Raw genomic sequence first — 20,096 nt, 5'->3', positions numbered from 1 at the left:
AAAGTCTCTGTCTTGGAGCACTAGCTAGCTACTTTGGCTAAAAACAAGCCGGTGCTAGCTAGGAGCAGAATCCGCTAGCGGTACAAATGCAGGGATTGGCGATCGTGAGCAAAGCCAGGAAAGCCCAGTCTGAGTATTGGGTAGCCACAGTCAAGCGACAGTGGAGTCCGTTCATGAATTAAACAATAATAGGCTGTATTTTCCGAAATCGGACCAAAGGCTCAGCGAAACCGTCGATTACGGCTATAGCGGAGGGTTGAGTCCACACGGTTCTCACCACATAGCGCCAGCGCTACGGAGTCGGAGACTTCCTTGCGACCAAGTCTGTACAACAATTGATGATCGGATATAACATCCATAAAATAGTACGGGAAACCATAAAAATCAATAAAATGTTGTTAAAAGTTGAAAAGCATGGAAGCAGAACAAACAAATCGGTAGCTGGCAGTCGGAAATGACTCAGCAGGGTATGCGCATGCGCAGCCAGAAAATCATCAGGTTAAATCATTTACATGGTTCAGTTTTTCTTTTGATCGGTGTATGAAAAGGTTTGAACTACCCCCACTGCAACCGCTAGAAGTTTCAATCAGTTTTGGCCCGTTTATTCTGACTGAGGTGCTTATATGAAGCATTTTTATTCTGTTTGGGCTTTTAAACCGATTATAATCAGAATATTAGGCTCCATGTAAACGTAGCTACTAATGGTGACCTACATATTGGGTAGTCACACTAGTTGGACTTAACTTAAAGTGCACTCTTGGCTGTGATATGGTTACTGAGAGAAAAACAGGGAGAAAAAATAGGAAGAAACCACAGGGAGAGCAACAGAGGAGGGATCTCTCTTCCAAGAAGGACAGACGTGGAATGGATGTTGTATTTACACAATTTACAGAATACAACATTGAAAGAGGATAAGAGAATAAGTCACTTTGGATAAAGGTGTCTGGACTAAAGAAGAAAATGTAAATGTGTTTGTCTTCGAGGGGTCAGCGTGTCTTTTTAAACAGTCAGAAGAAGCATATGTGGTGAGCAGTAAGATTCGGAGGACCCTGCTGTCAACTGGAAAGAAGATAACGTTTGACCCAATTCTGTGAAAGGCAGGCAAAGGTCACAGGCAATTTTAGAAAAATATTCTCTGAAATTTTATTATGGAGGATTACAATAATCTCAAATCATGCCGTTTCACCTTTAACATATGGTAAACTAATTCTGAGTGGTTGCATTTCAGCTTCACTGACTACTTATAAGTACCGAGTTATCCCCCTTCCCCAAAGATGCGGTGCCCTTGCCCCTTTGCCATATGCTTGCTTGTCTTTAACCTTGTCAGAGTCAACAGCCCAAGATGAGGCGAATAACTCAAATCTTTTAACATGTCTGTGAATGTTCTCATTCATCCAGGTCATGGTTATCCAAAGGAGTTGAATCAAGTGCAACTGGACTTGGATATATACCAAGTCCAGTTGCACTTGATTCAACTCCTTTGGATATCTAATCTTTTAGTGCCAGCTACTCACGTGTCACCTTAAAATAGCATACACTACATGTCACAGGATTAGCGCAAATTAAAAAAAATGGGAACACGTGATGGCGGGGGATTTCATTTTAGGTATCGGGATTTCTCGTCACTATGCGGTGAACATGTCACCAGCGACTCTTCGGGAGTCGATGCAGCATACATTTTGTTTTTAGTCCGGCAGATGATTTATGTCGGGTTAGGCCACAAGCAAGCAAAGGTTAGCTCTGACCCACATAGTCATCTGAGCCTCATGCATGCGCACACTAACATGCATACCTTCATGGGCGCACAAACTGTATTCATCACTGTTATAGGCTTCTTCCTGTTTCCAGCCTGTGATGTCAGAGATCCAGTGCCAGACAGCTCATGATAGTTGGGGCTGCGGGGGGGGGGGGGGTGAGGGGTTGCTGTAAACATCCATCTGTGGCCAGCTGGCTACTTGTGTTTGGTCCTCTCCACTGTGTGCCATGAACTTTTTAACTTAGTTATTTTATTTGGCCGACATAGGGAACTTGGTGGTATTTGCATACCACTAAAAACAAGGCTGTCAGTGTTACCCCTGCCCTGATCGCTCCAGCTTCCCCCCAGCTGCTGTTTTGTTATATTATCATTCTCAGCGAAGGAAGAAAGAATGTGTTGAAGGGGAGGCTTTTTGAAATTCTGTTCGTTTAAAGAGGTAGTAAACCTTTTTCTTTTTTTAAAACTTTTTGTGAGCTTAAAGCGTTGTGCAGATGTAAGTTGGTAGAAGTAAATACTCTCATAAGCAATTCAACAATAAGATGTATAACACTGGCTTTAAGGAAGGAAATTGATGCTTTTTCTTATGTATGAGGTAAAAAGCACATTTTGATCACCCTCCTCCAAACTGCCTTTGTGATTTTTTATTCTTTTTTTATTTTGAGATAGTTTATTAATCCCACGTCCTCAGAATTGCATCTCTGCTCTTCGCAGATGATGTGGTTTTGTTGGCTTCATCAGAACGTGACCTCCAGCGCGCACTGGGACGGTTTGCAGCTGAGTGTGAAATGGCTGGGATGACAGTCAGCACCTCTACTTCTGAGGCCATGGTTCTCTACCGGAAAATGATGGATTGCTCCCTCCGGGTTGGGCATGAGTTGTTGCCTCAAGTGAAGGAGTTCAAGTATCTCGGGGTCTTGTTCATGAGTGAGGATAGTATGGAGCGGCAGATTGACAGACAGATTGGTGCAGCATCAGCAGTAATGCGGATGTTGTACCAGACCGTTGTGGTGAAGAAGGAGCTGAGCCAGAAGGCAAAGCTCTCAATTTACGTCAGTCTTCATTCCAACCCTCACCTATGGTCATGAGCTTTGGGTAGTGACCGAAAGGGTGAGATCGCGGATACAAGCAGCCGAAACGAGTTTCCTCCGTAGGGTGTCTGGGCTCAGCCTTACAGATAGGGTGAGGAGCTCGGACATCTGGAGGGAGCTTGGAATAGAGCCGCTGCTCCTTCACATTGAAAGGAGCCAGTTGAGGTGGTTCGGGCATCTGATTAGGATGCCTCCTGGGCACCTTCCTTTGGAGGTTTACCGGGCACGGCCAACTGGGAGGAGACCCTGGGGTAGACCCAGAACTCGCTGGAGGGACTACATGTCTAATCTGGCCTGAAAACGCCTTGGGATGCCCCAGGAGATGCTGGAGGGTGTTGCAGGGGAGAGGGACGTCTGGAGTGTCCTACTTAGCTTGCTGTCACCACGACCCTACCCCGGAGAAGCGGCTGAAGATGAATGAATAAATTAATGAATTATTACTCTCTGTGGGGAAATTACCCTTTTTTTTTTTTAATTTATTTCTGATTTTTCCCTTTTTTCTCCCAATTTAGTGGCCAATTGATCCCTATTTTAATTCAAACACCCACCCTCGTATTGCATGCATTCGCCAACTGCATCTCTCCGGCCGGCAGTCTCGAAGGAAAGCGCCTCCCCACTTTCGTGACAAGGCGAATCCAAGCCGAACCACTGTTTTTCCGACACACACAGAGACGCATTCACATGACGAACACAAGCCGACTCCGCCCCCCTCCCGAAGACAGCGTTGCCAATGATTGCTGCTTCACCGAGTCCGGCCATAGTCGGATCTGACGAGACCGGGGCGCGAACCCCAGTCCCCAGTGGGCAACTGCATCGACACCAAGCCGATGCTTAGACCGCTACGCCACCGCGGACGCTTGGGGAAATTACCCTTTGCTTTTAACCCATCCTAGCTGTGTAGCTAGGAGCAGTGGAAAGCTGCTGGGCAACACCCAGGGACGAACTCCAGTTCGTCTTGCCATGCCTTGGTCAGGGGCATAGCCAGGAATATTAACCCTAACATGCATGTCTTTTTGATGGCCGGGGAAACTGGAGCACCCGGAGAAAACCCACTGCACACACGGGGAGAACATGCAAAACTCCACACACAGGACGACCTGGGATGACCCCCAAGGTTGGACAACCCTGGGGTTCAAACCCAGGACCTTCTTGCTGTGAGGCGACAGCGCTAACCACTGTGCCAGCGTGCCGCCCAAATATAATATGGGGGCATCAAGATACACTGAGACCCTCGCATGTTGTCCAGCTTGTTGGACCAACACAATATGAGGCCAGTAGAAAGGTGACTTGCCGGCGTTAGCCAACTAAACTTTGGGAAGACTAGTGAGATGCTAGTGTGAGATGTACTATACCACCATCACTCATCTACATCCACATCTCCACCCCTCTTTATCCTTTTCCTAAATGCGAGTGGGCAGACCCACCAAAATGAGTGCTTACTTACGCTTTAATCAGAAATACAGCGCTCTCTTTAGGACACTCAATGTTTTAATTCCAGCCATTTTGGGAGATTTGTTTGACATTGTTGTGTTTTTTGTTTTCGTAGGTTGCTTGTTTGAAGCGTATGTTAGCAATGCAAGTCTGCTAAGTATACACACCGCAGCCCTACCCGGATCGGCAGAGGGGGTGGAGCAGTGACTGAGACGGCTTGGAAGAGTGGGGCAATTGGCCAGTTACAATTGGGGAGAAAAGGGGGGAGAACCCCCCCCCCCAAAAAAAACCTATATTTTCTCCCTCAAAGCAGCCGTGTGATTTTGTTTGTGCATTTTTATTGAAATTATCAGGTGGGCAGTCAGTTCTACCATTCTAGGCCAATACCAGCATGTTTTCAACTAAAAAAAAATTAAAGGTTGCACATCACTCAAGGTTTAATATATAATTAATATTGTGTCTGCAGCTGATCAAGCATCAAATAAAATTGGATGCTGGATCAGATGCAGACACAATACTAATCAAATGTGACAGTTTTTGACTCACGTAAAGGGCACAAAGGTGCATATCTAATTTCCTAAATACCAGGGTTGAAATGTTGCAAAACAGTTTTGAGATCCTGTGTGTAGGCTGATATCTCTGTTTGGACTGTTTGCCAGTTCTGTACTGTTTAATCGCTTGTTTTTCGTCAGATTTAGACTTTAACAAAATGAGACCCAAGACATATGTATGAGGATAATACTGTGGATAAATCCCCCCCCCCTCCCTTCACATTTTCATGGGAGCTTAGCTATGAAACCTTGTCCCTGGACCTTCACAAATCTAGGGAGGAGGGACGCATGAAAAAAATGTGGAAACATTTTCACGAGAACATGCAACATGACTGCGACATCATTACATTTTTCAGGGATGAAGGAACGGAGTAAAGCCTGCAGACAGTGTGTCCCTGGACGATCACAGTTTTATACCCCTCCTTTGAAAGCGCTCGTAATCGACAGACACTTTTATCCCTCATGTGTAACCGAGCACTCGTTTCTTGCTGGGGTTTTATTGCAGATATATCTGCTTTAAGTCACTGATGGCTCTGTTTTATACAGTGATCGTAATCACAGTGGACCCGGGCAGTAAAGTGCTAAGTTTAGAAGCACAGCAGTTATTTTGAGTGGAGGAGGTATGATAACTTTGATAAAGAGGCTTTTAACACTGGCATGTCCTCTGTCGCGGATGTCGGCTTCATCCGCTGGAATGTTCACTTGCCTATTTAGGAAGCGTGAAAGAGCCCCCCCACATGGATTTTTGAGTGATTGATGATTGCTGTTGTGAGGGCACATTGCTCTGTCTTGTATCAATAGATGGATGAGTAAACGCATCCTTATGCTTCCTGTGGAAATGCAACTTGGCTGTCCAGTTTCTCGGGTCAAATTAGCAGCTTGGTGCTAAATGCTACAAAGAAAGTTTTTGGCATTTTATGTTGACCTGCATTGATCACTCAATTGTTTGGGTTTCCCCTTTATCCTGCTTGCTGAAAGCTGAATTGGCAGGCAAACCCGATGTAGCCGCCTCAGGTCATATCCACACCGCGTCCTACAGCTAGTGTTTGATGACCTGCACTTAAGTCTTATCTAACAACGGGAAACAAGTGCTCGTAACACGACTCACCAAATATGTGCAGCAAACATGCTTGTTAATAGAATCAACAGGCTTATATTGTGTTTTCCCGCCAGCACTTGATCCAAATTCTCGTAGCAATGTTTGGGTTAAGCCTTAATGCATGCCTGTCGTGTGACTGGGCTCGCCTGCATGTACGTCTGGGGATAAGGTCTGTTTGAGCAAGAGGGAAGTGGCCACCCTAACAACAACGCAGCAACAGAGCACTGGAAGGCTGGCAGACGGGGGGGTCAAACCATCCGACAGTTCATTGGCTGGCCTATGTATCGGCCCCGCCTCAATGCTGTGAGGGGCGGACCATTTGCCGGCTTCAGCTTTATAAAGCGAGCTATGCAAGGGTATGTAGTAAACACTTCCACAGAAAGAGAAAGGGACTGATCCAGGTCCTCCTGGTGCATCGAAACCAAACCCTTCCCACACTCCAGCAGACACCTGTCAGTATCCAACATGGCTACCTTCGTCTCGGTGAGTTTTCCACATCATCATCATCAGTCAGGACTGTCAACACTTATAGCAGACTTGCTGACCTCTGAGCTGGTGGTCAGTTCCAACCAGTTTTGCCCTTATGCAATTCTGGGTGGCTCGTGCCATGGCAGGGATTCTGGGAGAGTTTGCAGTATGGTTTTCTTTCAAGTTTTTTTTTTAATTAGTCCAGCGGCCCAGTCTCATCATGGTAATGTGTAGTTTTAAGTACTGCTAGAAAAGGCCATATATAAGCTGCAGTGCACCTTGTGGCGAGGGTCTGGTTTGTGTCGCTAATAGTTCAGTCACATGCACTGTTCATGTTTGAGTGGCGCACATGAGGTTAGAACGGGAAAATCGAGATTGTGTCAGTTGTCATCTTATTTGATGAGAACTATTCATTTTTGACTTGCACTACCACGTGATAACTATTATAGGTTAAAGCATGCATTGTCTTATGTAGCCTAGGATCTCCTAACAAAGGCTTTCACCACCGAGTATGTGCAAATGATAATCAGTTGTTTAGTTGATAGTTCAGTTTTATTTTGTATTTGTCATAAGAGAAACTGACACATGAGCTTAAGTAAGGTGCAAATGTCAGCAGCAAGTTAAACAGGGACATTGAGTTCTACTGGAAATATTAAGCAACATTCGCCGACTCCGTCGTTTCAGACACACCTCCTATGGAGTCTGAACCCTGAATAGGTGCCACTGCATGGCAACAGCCCCAGCGCTCCCTAAGATAGGCTAAGCGCCATGATCATCACTGTGCTTCATCACATCCAGTTATTTTCATATCAAAACAAATGTTTAGCGCCAAATGAATGAAGGAGTCGCTTCTTGGCAGGGTCATTTGGAGGTTTCTTGATTGTTATGAGAGTCATCTCACTGTAGACAACTTACATCCCAGAGCTGAATGTGAAGTATTTCTCAGGAGTGAGAAGGGGAGGTATGACTTGCACATCGACTAAGCTTTGGGCCAAACCACGTCACCCAGGGCATATGAGCCCATCTGATTATAGCCGCTTCTGCCTGCCATAGTTACAGCTATCCCTTCACTCCCTTGTCCCGAAGGCCATTGGTAACCGCAATCAATGTCCATGCTCAGGCTGGCTCACATCCAGCACTCGTGTGTCACAGAGATATCAGGAAACTATAGACAGCTGGGGCTTTAGCGGCACTGCGTTTGAATAACTTCATAAACCGAGAGGACACAAGGGCTTATTATTAATGGTGGTTTTGTGATTTCACTTAGATATTAGAAATTGTTAGATATATTTATTATTTTCATTTTTATTATTTTATGTTTTTAAAATATTTTTATCATTTTTATTATTATTAGATATTTTGTGATTTCACTTGGATATGAGCTTTCAAAAGCATTTCCAAGGAGAATTAATGTCTTAGCCTTTAAAGATTTTTATTTGTTTTCAAGGAAATTTGGTCTCAAGTGTCGGGAATATTGTTTTGATTTTACTTTTTGTATTTATTTTTGTCTTTTTTAATATATTCTGAGTGTTTTCGGACATTTTCAATGGGAATGAGCACAGTTCATGACCCCTCCAACCACAGTATCTGCTTACTTCATATGTGACTAATTTAAGGCCAATAAGTATTACTGAATTTATTCCTTTTTCCTTTCCATATTCCAGATGGCCACCTGTCATTCTTGCAACAGGACAACCAGACATAAAGGTGTGAACAGGGATTTTATTGCCACCATGTCTAAGACCCACAGCACACCAGGAAGCACTGGCAAACGCAAGACCCCACAGTCAACCAACAGAGCCCACATGACTACACCCAAGATGACCAGCAAAGAGAAGACCCCCAGTAATACACCCAGGTGAGTTATTTAAAGATAGCATTTAAAGTTTAGCTTGGTTTTAATGAAATGCTGAAGCTTCATCTGTGGCATTTGATAGATGTAAAAGACACTGTATAGGATGATATTTGTTCCATCTTGCTGCCAGAATTATTAGATTTTTATATGATCAGCATGAAGTGAACTGGGGCAGTGTGAGTACGTGTTGGTATTTGTGGATGTCAAACCACTTACAGTGCAATTTGAATGTTTTTGCCAATCAGCAAGATCTCAAGTTACTGTATTTTCACCCTTCCCCGTCGTCTCTTCCTCTCTTCCCTGCCCATCCCCCTCTCTCCAGGTCCACCTCCTCTAAGACCCCAGGATCTGGCTCATCTTCTACCAAGTCCACTTCCAAAGTGAAGAAGTGGGTCGTCAAGCGCCTCAGTAAGATACTCATACGAGAGGACAACCAGGGCAGCAAGAAGGGGGGCCTGAAAGACTTCCTCTCCTCAATTTGAGCATCTGCTAAATACTGTACATCTTCTTTTCATGTGCAAACTCTGCTTTGAAACCAGTGTTTAGACACATGTTGAAGCCTGTTTATACCAAAGGCTGTGTGGGAACTCAGTAAGCTTACTGTGGCTCCCAAACAGGTGTTGAAAGGGTTAAGGTTTGCCCACCAACACAGTTATTGCTGGACTATATAGCCCTGTTTAGAATGGCGCTCCTGGAATTTGAGTGCAGCAACAAGGGATGGTGGGTTGGTCAATCAGTTCTCTGTTGAACCACTTAGAGGGGTATGTTCTTCTTCTTGTTTAATTCACTACATGCCTTATCTAATCCCACAAACTTGAGATAGCGCTAGAAAAGGAATATTTCAGTCACTATCAGAAGGCAAGAACACCACAAGATACGCAACTTTCTTCTGTGGTGGATTTTGCAGCGTAGAGAGCTCAGTAAGCCAAGTCATGCCGAGATCATTCTTTAAAGGGTAGGATTTTGGATTGATTTCTTTTTTTCTAAAAATTAAAAATGACATTTATGATTTATATGATTAAACATTTATACAGCAAAGGGGCTGTTTGATATTCATGCTAGTTGAAGTTGAACTTTTGTATTTGAATTGAATGGACTTGGTAAGTTTATTTTTGTGGTCCTCTCCAGTGGGGAGGTGATCCCGTGTGATGTTGTGATGTGATCCTGTTCTTATGAAGTCAACGGCTAAACAAGGCTCATTTGTAACATTGCAAATGTGTATGGTATGTGGCGCTTCAATGTTGTAATCACTGTGAGACATTTCTTTTGTACATTTTGGATAAATGATTTCAAAATGATGCCTAGTCACTAGATAAGATATTGGATATTTTATCATGGTAACATCTAGCAAGGGACTGTAATTGTTTACACCGAGTAGGCACCTCTGCCTATAATCTTTACAAAGTTTAGTGACAATTCACATTGTCAGTATTTTCTTTTAATGTCTTTTCTTTTTTATATATATAAAAGTAGAGATTTATACAATACATTTTGTGCAGCCTGATTTTCCCAGTCACCCACATTTTCCATTTAGCTGTTCCTTTTTTGGATAGTCTGTGCAAATAATCCAAACAGGTTGATGCTTTGCACTAAATCCTGAAATACCTCACAGTCGAGTTACTCCATCACCTTTCTGTTCTGAAATAAAAACTTTTGCAATCTTCTGTATTTACGTGTGTGCTGATCACGATTCCTTTTCCAATATTTTGAGACAAGAGCTTTTGTCCAGTCTCTGGTAATTTAAGTGAGAATTTAAACTGGCAGACGTGGGGCAGGCTGAAAATATGAAACAAGCAATGCATAAAGCTTTGCAACATATTTCTTAAAAAATAAGTCATAGTAAGCTCTTTGCCAAGCTCACTCGCTGATTTGATAAAACTGAAAAATGTATGTATGGTAACAGCGTTATCCTGAACATTTCCAGCAGAGATGCTGAATTGCCAGCCCAGTAATCCTCAAGGAAGTCAGAAGTTGACCATATATTGTGCACGTTGGACTTCTCTGAAGATACTTCATAGGTTTCCAACTCAAGGAAACGTCAATTAAAGGTCAAAGAAGGTTGAATCAGTTCATCTGGATACAACGTTTATTGGCAGACTGTCAATAAACGATAAACCTGGATTATTGAGCGAGCGTCAAGACGTCAATGAAAGGGCTGAATGAGAAAAAAAAGACATGTGCTACCCACGGCGTCCTGCAGGTGGTGCTGCGTTTCAACACGTCCGCTTCGCGGGAAGGCGCCGCAGACGTGTACGCTAGGTGGCTAGTTAGCATCCCGGGTAATGGCGCTCGCCGAGTGGTGATCGGAGCAGCTACTCCGTCGAACAAGACCCGATAGAGCGATTTATGGATTATCCGGTTTTCCTGTGCGCGTCTTAACCGCCTCGGCGTCATGTCTCACAGAAAGCGGACAAGCGAGAGCAAGGACAGAGGCGAGCGCAAAAGACACAAGGAGTCCAAACACGATTTGGAGAAACTCAAAGTGCAAACGAAACGACTCCAGCACGAAGTGCAGAAGCTGAAACACGTCGAGACGTTGTGAGTATGCGCGCGTGCCCCCTTCCAGTCACCGCTCGTCAACTTTACCTATGAATTATAAATACCGTGTCGCCAGCCACCGGGGGTTGGGGTCCGCCGTTTCATGTTAGCGTGCTGTTTTAGCAAAAGTTGCCCCGGGTTACGGTTTAGTTTTGGGCAGATAAAATGTCCGCATCTATGTTTTCTCCCGTTTATTTGATTTTTTTTATTTTTTTCAATTTCTCTCTTATGTGCAGCTATGAGAAACCCCCACCTGGCCTCATAAAGGTATGACAAAAAGGCGGGGGGTGGGGTTGGGGGTGGGGGTTGCAATTATGAAAAAAGACACATTTTTAATCTTTTGAGACTCACAGTGTGTCATTTCATTATCAGCTATCAGCGTCTTTTATATGTAACAGTGGTGACGCGTTGAATTGCTGTGACAGGAGAACGAGATAAAACCGGAGGACTGTATTCCCGCTGCACCAGGAAATGAGGATGCCAGAGACTTCCTGGCTCATGCGCCCACCAAGGGGCTGTGGATGCCCCTGGGGAAGGAGGTGAAAGTCATGCAGTGTGAGTACAAGTGGGCTAAATCAACAACAACCCCTCCACCCTCCTTCTCTGAGTATTTATGTTTGGAGAAAACATGTTTCTTTGTCAGTTGAACATGATGATGTTGGACTCGGAGGCATTTCACCGTCACAAGAGTTTTGGCACTTTAATCAGGCTATGGTAGACTCTACCTCACATGTGTCTTTGTGTGTGTGTGTGTGTGTGTGTGTGAGAGAGAGACTGTAGAGATGAGCTGATCTCTAAATGTACTGGTGCACACACAGCCTGTCAAAAGTCTGGGGACACCTTGTCTTTTTTTTTTTCCTGAGTTATGTTTGATTTTCTGGTGGCATGGTGGTGCAGTGGTTAGCGTGGTCACCTCACAGCAAAAAGGTTCTGGGTTTGAGCCCCGGGGTAGTCCAACCTTGGGGGTCATCCCGGGTCGTCCTCTGTGTGGAGTTTGCACATTCGCCCCGTGTCTGTGTGGGTTTCCTCCAGGGGCTCCGGTTTCCTCCCACAGTCCAAAGACGTGTAGGTCAGGTGAATCGGCCATATTAAATTGCTCCTAGGTATGAATGTGTGTGTGTGTGTGTGTGTGTGTGTATCAGCCCTGTGTGATGGCCTGGCGGCCTGTCCAGGGTGTCTCCCCGCCTGCTGTTCAGTGACTACTGGGATAGGATCCAGCATCCCCGCGACCCTGAGAGCAGGATAAGCGGTTCAGATAATGGATGGATAGATGGATGGATGTTTGATTTTCTCCATTACTTTCTCTGTAAAGTAAGAGCAAAATGCCTGCAAAGGTTTTGTCAACATAAAACAAGCTGTTCACTAATTTCTTGGGTACATTCATGCAACACTCCGTTTCATATTCATCAATGTGTCTTCCATGGTATGAAGAGTAGGTTTTGCTTAAATAATGACTTGACAGTTTGATAGCACATAGCGAACTTCTTTCAAACATCTGAAACATAGCTACTGATAAGTGCTGACATCACAACACGGGTATAAAATGGGAGGGGTGTATTTTCCAAGGTGTTACTGTTGTCAGTTGTTTGTTCAGTTTTATTGTATTGCAGAGAAAAACGGCAAGCTCCAAACAGCTCTATTGAAACGTCAGTCTGTAGTTGTGTTAAGATGTGAAGGTCATTTATTGACAAATAGCCGAGAAACAAAAAAGTTCTTTGAATGGGGTTTACCACTGCCTTCAAGGAGAAGACAGTACTAGCTCCATCGGGGACAGGCAGAGAAGTTGGAGGCCAAAATACATTATTACTCGAGAGGACAAACAAACTGCCCAATCTTTGTGATTGCAGTTTAACCTGTCCTCAACTGACAGCAAAGCACATAGATGCTTGGTGTTTCTCTGAGGGCGGTAGTAAACCCCAAACAAATCTGTAGTTTCTGAGCTGTTTCTCTAGGAATGTCCTTCACCTTTTAACACAACTACATACTGACATGTCTCAATGGAAAGCTGTTTAAATCTCACCATTTTTCTTTGCAAAACCGAAAGAACAACTGACAAACATACTTCCTTGGGAAATAATGATAATACCCCACCGATTTTACACCCTTGTTGTGATACCACTATTCATTATTAGTTAGCTACCTTTCAGGTGTTTAAACCACATTTAGGCAAAACATCACCAGTATGTGCTTTTAACAATAGTTGTGTAAAAGAAAACAGTCAAATCATTACTTAGGCACAGCCCAGTCTTCATGCCAAAGAAGACACTTTGCTGAACGTGAAGCTTTGTGTTGCAGAAATATACCCAAAGTATATTAATAAATTACTGTCCCCTTGCCGACATGTTCTTAATTGCAGCGTAACAGAGAAAATCTCACATTACTCAGAAAACGAATATAATGAGAGAGAGTGAGGATACTGTAACAGTACAAGACTAGAACTGTAGAGGGGAGTCACGCCATCTTTGAGTGTGCCGGTTTCTTAGCGGGTAACTCGGGGCGTCCTGTGTCACGTTACACACTGTGGTAATTACCCACCATTTGTATTAGCATTATGATTAGAGAGGGATACTGATGTGGTTGAGACTGACCTTTTTGGCTACACAAAGGCTGTCATTTTCCACCATTGATTCTTTCGTCCCACACATTTTCATGGTATGTGAGTAACCAGGGGAAAACACACACACACACACACACACACACACACACACACACACACACACACACACACACACACACAGAGGCCAGTCTGAAAGATGGTGTTTGTTCCAGTAAATACCCTGTGAACATGTTTGAATATGTTATCTTGTTCACAGTAGCTGTGAGACCAAACGGTGAAGAAGATAGGCATAAAAGAAGTGGGTAAGCCACATTTGGGTAGATGGGAGTGAGAAGAGGATTAACAGAGCATTATCTGTTGTCACAGATTGTCAAATATGCACTGCTCTCACAGCGGTGTACATGAAACCCTGAAGCAGTACTCCCTAATTAAATGTGGCCCATTCCCAGTCTTACTGGCTCTGCGAACTAGGGAGAGAGCGATGGCCATCAAGTTGTGAAATTTTATAAAACATGTCACGACACACACATTCTTTACTGGTAGGAGTGAGATGTTCGCCCACTTTTAAAACAAAGTACGATTCCCATATTACCATTTTTACCAAAACACTTGATGTGTTTAGATGCATTTTAATTTCCCATCACGGATTCATTCATTTGTTAGATGTTGCACATCGCCAAAGGAATCCTGCAGTGTTTGATATGTGGCACGTCTTTATTGGTTTCCCTCGCCACAGGCTGGAGATGCAAGCGCTACGGCCACAGAACGGGAGATAAGGAGTGTCCTTTCTTCATCAAAGGCAACCAGAAACTGGAACAGTTCAGAGTGGTGAGTTCATTAGCTCCCGAGAAAGCGGAGCCTGCTTAATGCCTATTCAGAGGAAACATCAATTAGTGGTCTAATGCAGTCCCGGAATTCAGGTTGGGTTGTGGCAAGGTCACAGAGCTATGACCAAGGCCACGTTTGAGTCTGGGGCCTGATTAAAGGTTAACGATTGGGTGAAGCTGAGCTGTGGTATTTTTTTAATTTTTTTTTTTATAACCTGTTGGTACATGTCAGGGATGCAAACAACTCGCTTTTCGGCAAATGTCGCTTTTTTCATGTCAGTTTGGGTGATTTGTGTGAATCGTCCAGATCCGAAGATTTTGGGGGGCGGGTGGTGATGGACAAATCTCCTCAATGATTCCTACAGTGTATCGCTGTCACACGCCTATGAACGAACAGCACTGAACAAAAATTCTACTCAACCTTTTGCAAGGACCTTGAGGCAAATTTGTAATTTGTGATATTGGGCTATACAAATAAAATTGACATTAACACATTGACAATTTAGAGTTGGATTTATTTTACAATTTTTGAGAAAAATAAAGGGAAAGTCAGCTAAAATTATTATAATTTTCTCATAGTTCAACTGTCATAAAAAACGCTTAAGAGGTTTGCTGAAACGTTCAATGGATTCCTGTTCAGAATGACCCCTACTATGAACACAGTTCCAGTGAACATTTCAGCAAACCTCTTCAGGACTTTTTCTATGACAGCTGAAATATGAGACAATTATGAATGGTAAAATGTTATTCAAGCTGATGTTCCCTTTAATTTTCCCCAAAACCGTACAGTAAAAATAACTCCAAATTCCACATGGTCATAGTCAGGGTCAACCTGGGCAGGATTCCATTGAACAATTCTGCAAACCTCTTGAGCATTTTTTTTTCGACGACAGTTAAAATATGAGGAAGTTGTGATGTGTTGATGATGTAGCATTCCAACGGCTGCAAGAAAACATGCAAGTGCACAAGAGAGCAAAGAAGACTGCACAGGAAGAGGCGGAAGAAGCACGGCTGAGACCTGCAGCCGAGCAAAGGAGTGCTGCTAGACGTAGAGCCCTAGAAACCCTCCAAGTGAAGGCAAGGAAGAAGTACTGATGGACTAACTGCTAGCTACTTCACAGTGAGAAGGAGTTCAGCTACATCTTATCTACTCTCAAAGAACTCAAAATAAAACCTAGAAGTAGTTCAGCTACATCCAAACTATGTTTTGGAAAATTATCTCAATGTGAGTCTGGAATCTACTATGGTTACACAGAGGTACAGCTTCAGTGTGACAGTGTTTAATTTAGTAACCGGGGCAGGTAAGACCTCACTTAGGCAGGCTGAGGGTTTAACCCATTAGCTAGGAGTACTGGGCAGCCGCCGTGCAGCACCCGGGGACCAACTCCAGTTCGTCTTGCCATGCCTTGCTCAGGGGCACAGACAGGAGTATTAACCCTAACATGCATGAGTCTTTTTGATGGTGGGGGAAACTGGCGCACCCGCAGGAAACCCACCGCAGACACGGGGAGAACATACAAACTCCTCATAGAGGACAACCTGGGATGACCCCCCCCCCCTCCAAGGCTGGATAACCCTGGGGTTCGAACCCAGGACCTTCTTGCTGTGAGGCGCCACCGTGCTGCCAAGTAGAGGAGAGGACATAATTGAACTACATGTAGTTATTTACTCCCCAACACCGCAGATGTTGCTTTTCTAATTCTGAAAAAAAAATTCATTTACTACTTGTCCATCTGTCTCTTATTGGTCTGAGTATATTAAATAGAATTTTCTATTTATTTAAGCATACAGCACAGGCCTTCATCACATGGTTATATGATATTATGATTTATTTTTTTTTGTCGGCTTCGGTTTGCTCTCTTTTTTTCACCGTACGTGTGTTTGCATGTGGACTGCAGACCTCAGCGCACAGCCCGTTTCACTGTGGTGCCTAGAACCGAAACGCTGCCTCCTGCAGCAGCGGCTCCACCGTGAACCCGCACATCTAAACAGCCTCTGCAATGATTACCATAAGTGCAGCTGTGTCGTATTTTCATACCTGGCGTGATGATAAGAGTTGGGTTTTCAAGAAGTGCTTACACAGCGCTGAAAGCGACAGAATATGGTCGGAATGTGGCGAGCTGGAGTGAAACGAATCTCCTCAGCACTGCTGTGCATCGTTTCCCCCCGTTCTTAATAGTTTGTAATGATGAGTAATATTGTGTTTTTATTTCTCTCCCCCCCCGCCCATAGGCACATGAAGACCCCATGTATGACCATATTCGAGAAAACAAAAGGAATGAAAAGGAAACCAGGTACGCGGTGTTTTCAGTAAGACATGCAAGCTGTTAAATTATGTATACCTTTTTTTGTTCATTTCTCTGCACAGTCGGCTTTTTGAAGGCACGCCTTGACAGTAACGCCTTCCACACTGGAGTTGATAGCTAGGGAACGTTCCAGAAATTCTAGATAGGTTTTTACCTGATTTTTTTTTTTTTATTTGTCCCAATTTAAAATTTACCAGCAGCAGGTTTGCCAGCTATGTTATGAAAAAGTAATATTGTGAAACTGGCTGCACGCAGACAGTTAGATCATACACTTGAGAACCTGCAGTTTTTGCCTGCTTTACCTCGATGGAATGGGACAATCTCAGATGACCTGGAAATTTTGTCAGGGTGACTGGCTCTCTTTCTGTGTGTGTGTGTGTGTGTGTGTGTGTGTGTGTGTGTGTGTGTGTGTGTGTGTGTGTGTGTGTGTGTGTGTGTGTGTGTGTGTGTGTGTGTGTGTGTGTGTGTGTTCGTTCACTTGCCTGCACATGCAGAATAGCAGTATGCACATTCTACAAGTGTGTTTCCACATGCACGAACGTTATGCAAAGGCCAGTGGTTTTTGAAGGCCTTTCACTTGCATGCCGTTGCCACATCGATTTTGGCATCTTCCTTGGACCACAGGCACGGAAACGGTTCTCTCTCCTCCAACTGTGTAACATACGATACGCACACAGCGTGTCCTCAGCACAGTTCTTTGTCTTCAGTGAACATAAATTAGAAAACTCTCGGCGTGACAAATGTGTTAGGATGAGTGAGTGTGTGCATAGTATTTGCATAATGCAGCCTGCCGTAGCACAAGGACAGATCATTATAGACATACGCTACGGGGGGGGGGTCTGGAAAAACATACAGCTCTATTTGAAGAAAACATGGCCCAACTCCCTTATTGAGCGATGGTGTTCCTCTTGAATGGCCTACTTATCAATGCTTCTTTATTTTTTTAATCTTTTCCCCCTTTTTTTCTCCCCAATTGTACTTGGCCAATCACCCCACTCTTCCGAGCCGTCCCGGTCACTGCTCCACCCCCTCTGCCGATCCGGGGAGGGCTGCAGACTACCACATGCCTTTTCACCTGACAGTGAGGAGTTTCACCAGGGGGACATATGTGTGGGAGGATCACGCTATCTCCCCCCCCCCCCAGTCCCTCCCCCCCTGCCCCCGAACAGGCGCCCCCGACCGACCAGAGGAGGCGCTAGTGCAGCGACCAGGACACACACCCACATCTGGCTTCTCACCCGCAGACGTGGCCAATTGTGTCTGTAGGGACACCCGACCAAGCCGGAGGTGACACGGGGATTCGAACCGGCGATCCCTGTGTTGGTAGGCAACGGAATAGACAGCCATGCAACCCAGACGCGCTACTTATCAATGCTGTAGCGTTCATTCATAACAGTTCATTTGAGGATAACCAAACTTAATTAGATGGGGGAGATGTTTTTTTTCCTCTCCTTCTTAAGATGTTGTAGCGCTCTAGGTCCTCTAGGCCCCGTTTCACTCCCAGCAATCCAAAAAAAAAAGAAGACTTGAGTATAAGAAATGTGCTTTTAAAAGCCAGATGACATACCGAGTAGTGGAAAGAGGATACTACTCTTTATGATCAAGCCTTTTATAACCGGAACTGATGCACATTTTATGAAAATAATTGTAGAAATAATGACATCTGTTACCCAAGACAGCTCCCTCACTGCGGTGATGTTAACGTTTTGTGATGTCCTCAAAAGTCGCCCATTACCTGCAGCATTACGACCAGCAGGCTGACCCGCTTCCCTGAGATAGTCAAAGCACATGTGCATGATCTCTCTATTTTTCCTTTTTTTTTTCCCCCTCTCCTTCTTCCTTTTAAGCAGTGCTTTATATCTTATTGAAGAGTGTGCCAATACCCCATGCAGTTTTGTGGCATGTGGACGTTTTGATCTTGGCCGATGAGCCTTCAGCTCTGCTGTATCCAGCTATGGAAAAGGAGCCCATCCTCACCTGACCTAGATAGAGGGTGGCTGGAGGCACCTGTGGTCTCTCCGGGTGCACTGCTTGCCAGATGTTCAATGAATATCTGGACTTAACCCCTCGCTATCTCCTCCTCCTGTGACCGCTGTGGTTTAAAGTCATAGAGGGCACCTTGTTAGTTTGCGTGTGTGAGTTTGTGTGTGTATGTCTACGTACTCCTGTGATATTCCTCCCACTTGGATATGAGTCCTCACCTGACTCTAATCATCTCTCCTCCATCCCTCCTGTCTTCTCTCTCCATTCGTCCGACCCAGGATCCAGCAGCTTCAGCAGCTGCTCCAGGACACCACCACCTCCTCCTCCACCGACTCGGAGAGCTCCTCATCCTCCTCCTCCTCTGAACGCCGCCACAGCAAGAAGAGGAAAAAGAGGAAGGAGAAAAAGAAGAAGAAGAAGATAAAGAAGAAGAGAAAGCACAAGTCTAAAACCAGCCACAGTTCAGACTCTGACTGAGCGTCTGGAACCCGTGTTCCACCTCGTATGTCTGTTCTTCCTTCCCGTAGCAGGCGGCAAACCCTGTGTGGACTTTCACAACCACGGGATAAAATGGAGGAGCGGCAGTCGTCCTGACCTTGCGGTGACATCCGCTCTGCTTTGGTGCACCACAGAGTGCGCTAGCGAGGCCTGCGCTGTGTAGACATCCCCATGCCTTCGCTGCTGCGACTTTGCGGGCTAAAATACTGTAACTGTATTTATTAGTACGCCTGAGTTCCCCCATCCATTTCATCATCCCTGGGGGTCACGGCTTCCCATGACATCCTATGGCAGGACCGTATGTAACAGCCGCTGAAGGAGGTCTGTGTGTGTGTGTGTGTGTGTGTGTGTGTGTGTGTGTGTGTGTGTGTGTGTGTGTGTGTGTGTGTGTGTGTGTGTGTGTGTGTGTGTGTGTGTGTGTGTGTGTGTGTGTGTGTGTGTGTGTGTGTGTGTGCGTGCGTGTGTGTGCGTGCTTGCGAGACCGTGTCAAGCATTAATTGCATGGGGTGAACGTGTTGAAATTGATGTGAAATGAACCCCCGTTGCACCCTTACAAAATTGATGTTCCCTTACAGGATTTTGAAAGATGGCATCTTGGGGGAGTTTTGCATGTTATTAAGAGATTGTATTTTCCACCGTGCTCTGCTGTTTTGCTGGTATTAAATACTTTGATTGTAGGCTTGTGTGAACTGTGGGTAGGCAGGAAAATAAGTAAAAAAAATAAATAAATGCAGCATTTCAGTACAGAAGTTTTACCCCCCCCCCCACACACACACACAAGTCGGGATGTTTGAATGCTTATGACTGTACATAAATATTTGGAATGATTTGAGGTTGTAGTTGGCATGTTTGCTTTCCAGTACAGTCCCGGAGAGGGGCTGAGAATGTATACCCATGTTTTCCTTTTAGCTGAGCATGAAGCCGGCTATTATTCTCCGGTGTCGAGCTAACGCCAGGCTGCAGAATTAAAAGAAAAATTATATATCATTTTCTGTCTCGCTATTTGTCGTTTTCCTGGTGGTAACTTATCTTTTTGGGGGGAGTAGCAGGGTAAAATTGCACACTTGGAAGACGGGCCACATGAATGTGCATGGCTCAGTAGCACAGTGACCCTCCAGTGGGGCAGCTAAAAGAAAGCC

The 20,096-nt window shown here is 44.7% G+C and overlaps 2 protein-coding genes across 2 annotated transcripts in view; both read left to right on the top strand.

The window, feature by feature from the left end:
- The window catches only part of c18h18orf21 (chromosome 18 C18orf21 homolog), a 35,592-nt gene extending 25,682 nt beyond the window's left edge, over window positions 1–9,910 (top strand). The window contains exons 4-5 of the mRNA XM_056298594.1: window positions 8,058–8,251; window positions 8,571–9,910. Coding sequence (XP_056154569.1) covers window positions 8,058–8,251; window positions 8,571–8,730 — 354 coding nt within the window. The 3' untranslated portion in view covers window positions 8,731–9,910. The remainder of the gene's footprint in view (window positions 1–8,057; window positions 8,252–8,570) is intronic.
- A 629-nt stretch (window positions 9,911–10,539) lies between these two features.
- rp9 (RP9 pre-mRNA splicing factor) lies at window positions 10,540–19,328 on the top strand. Its single transcript, XM_056298817.1, has 6 exons — window positions 10,540–10,786; window positions 11,023–11,053; window positions 11,212–11,341; window positions 14,080–14,171; window positions 16,403–16,464; window positions 18,738–19,328. The coding sequence occupies exons 1-6, from the start codon at window positions 10,641–10,643 to the stop codon at window positions 18,934–18,936; spliced, it is 660 nt and encodes a 219-aa protein (XP_056154792.1). The 5' UTR covers window positions 10,540–10,640; the 3' UTR covers window positions 18,937–19,328.
- The last annotated feature ends 768 nt before the right edge of the window (window positions 19,329–20,096 follow it).

This window comes from Lampris incognitus, chromosome 18 (genome assembly GCF_029633865.1).
Source record: "Lampris incognitus isolate fLamInc1 chromosome 18, fLamInc1.hap2, whole genome shotgun sequence".
Taxonomy (NCBI): Eukaryota; Metazoa; Chordata; class Actinopteri; order Lampriformes; family Lampridae; genus Lampris; species Lampris incognitus.
The sequence above is the reverse complement of the archived record's forward strand: the minus strand, read 5'-3'. Positions and strand labels throughout refer to the sequence as shown.

Coding starts and splice junctions, on each gene's coding strand:
- rp9 (XM_056298817.1), top strand. CDS start 10,641: ATGTCTCACAGAAAGCGGACAAGCGAGAGCAAGGACAGAGGCGAGCGC. Junction 14,172..16,402: donor AACTGGAACAGTTCAGAGTG/GTGAGTTCATTA, acceptor CCCCGCCCATAG/GCACATGAAGACCCCATGTA. Junction 16,465..18,737: donor AGGAATGAAAAGGAAACCAG/GTACGCGGTGTT, acceptor CGTCCGACCCAG/GATCCAGCAGCTTCAGCAGC.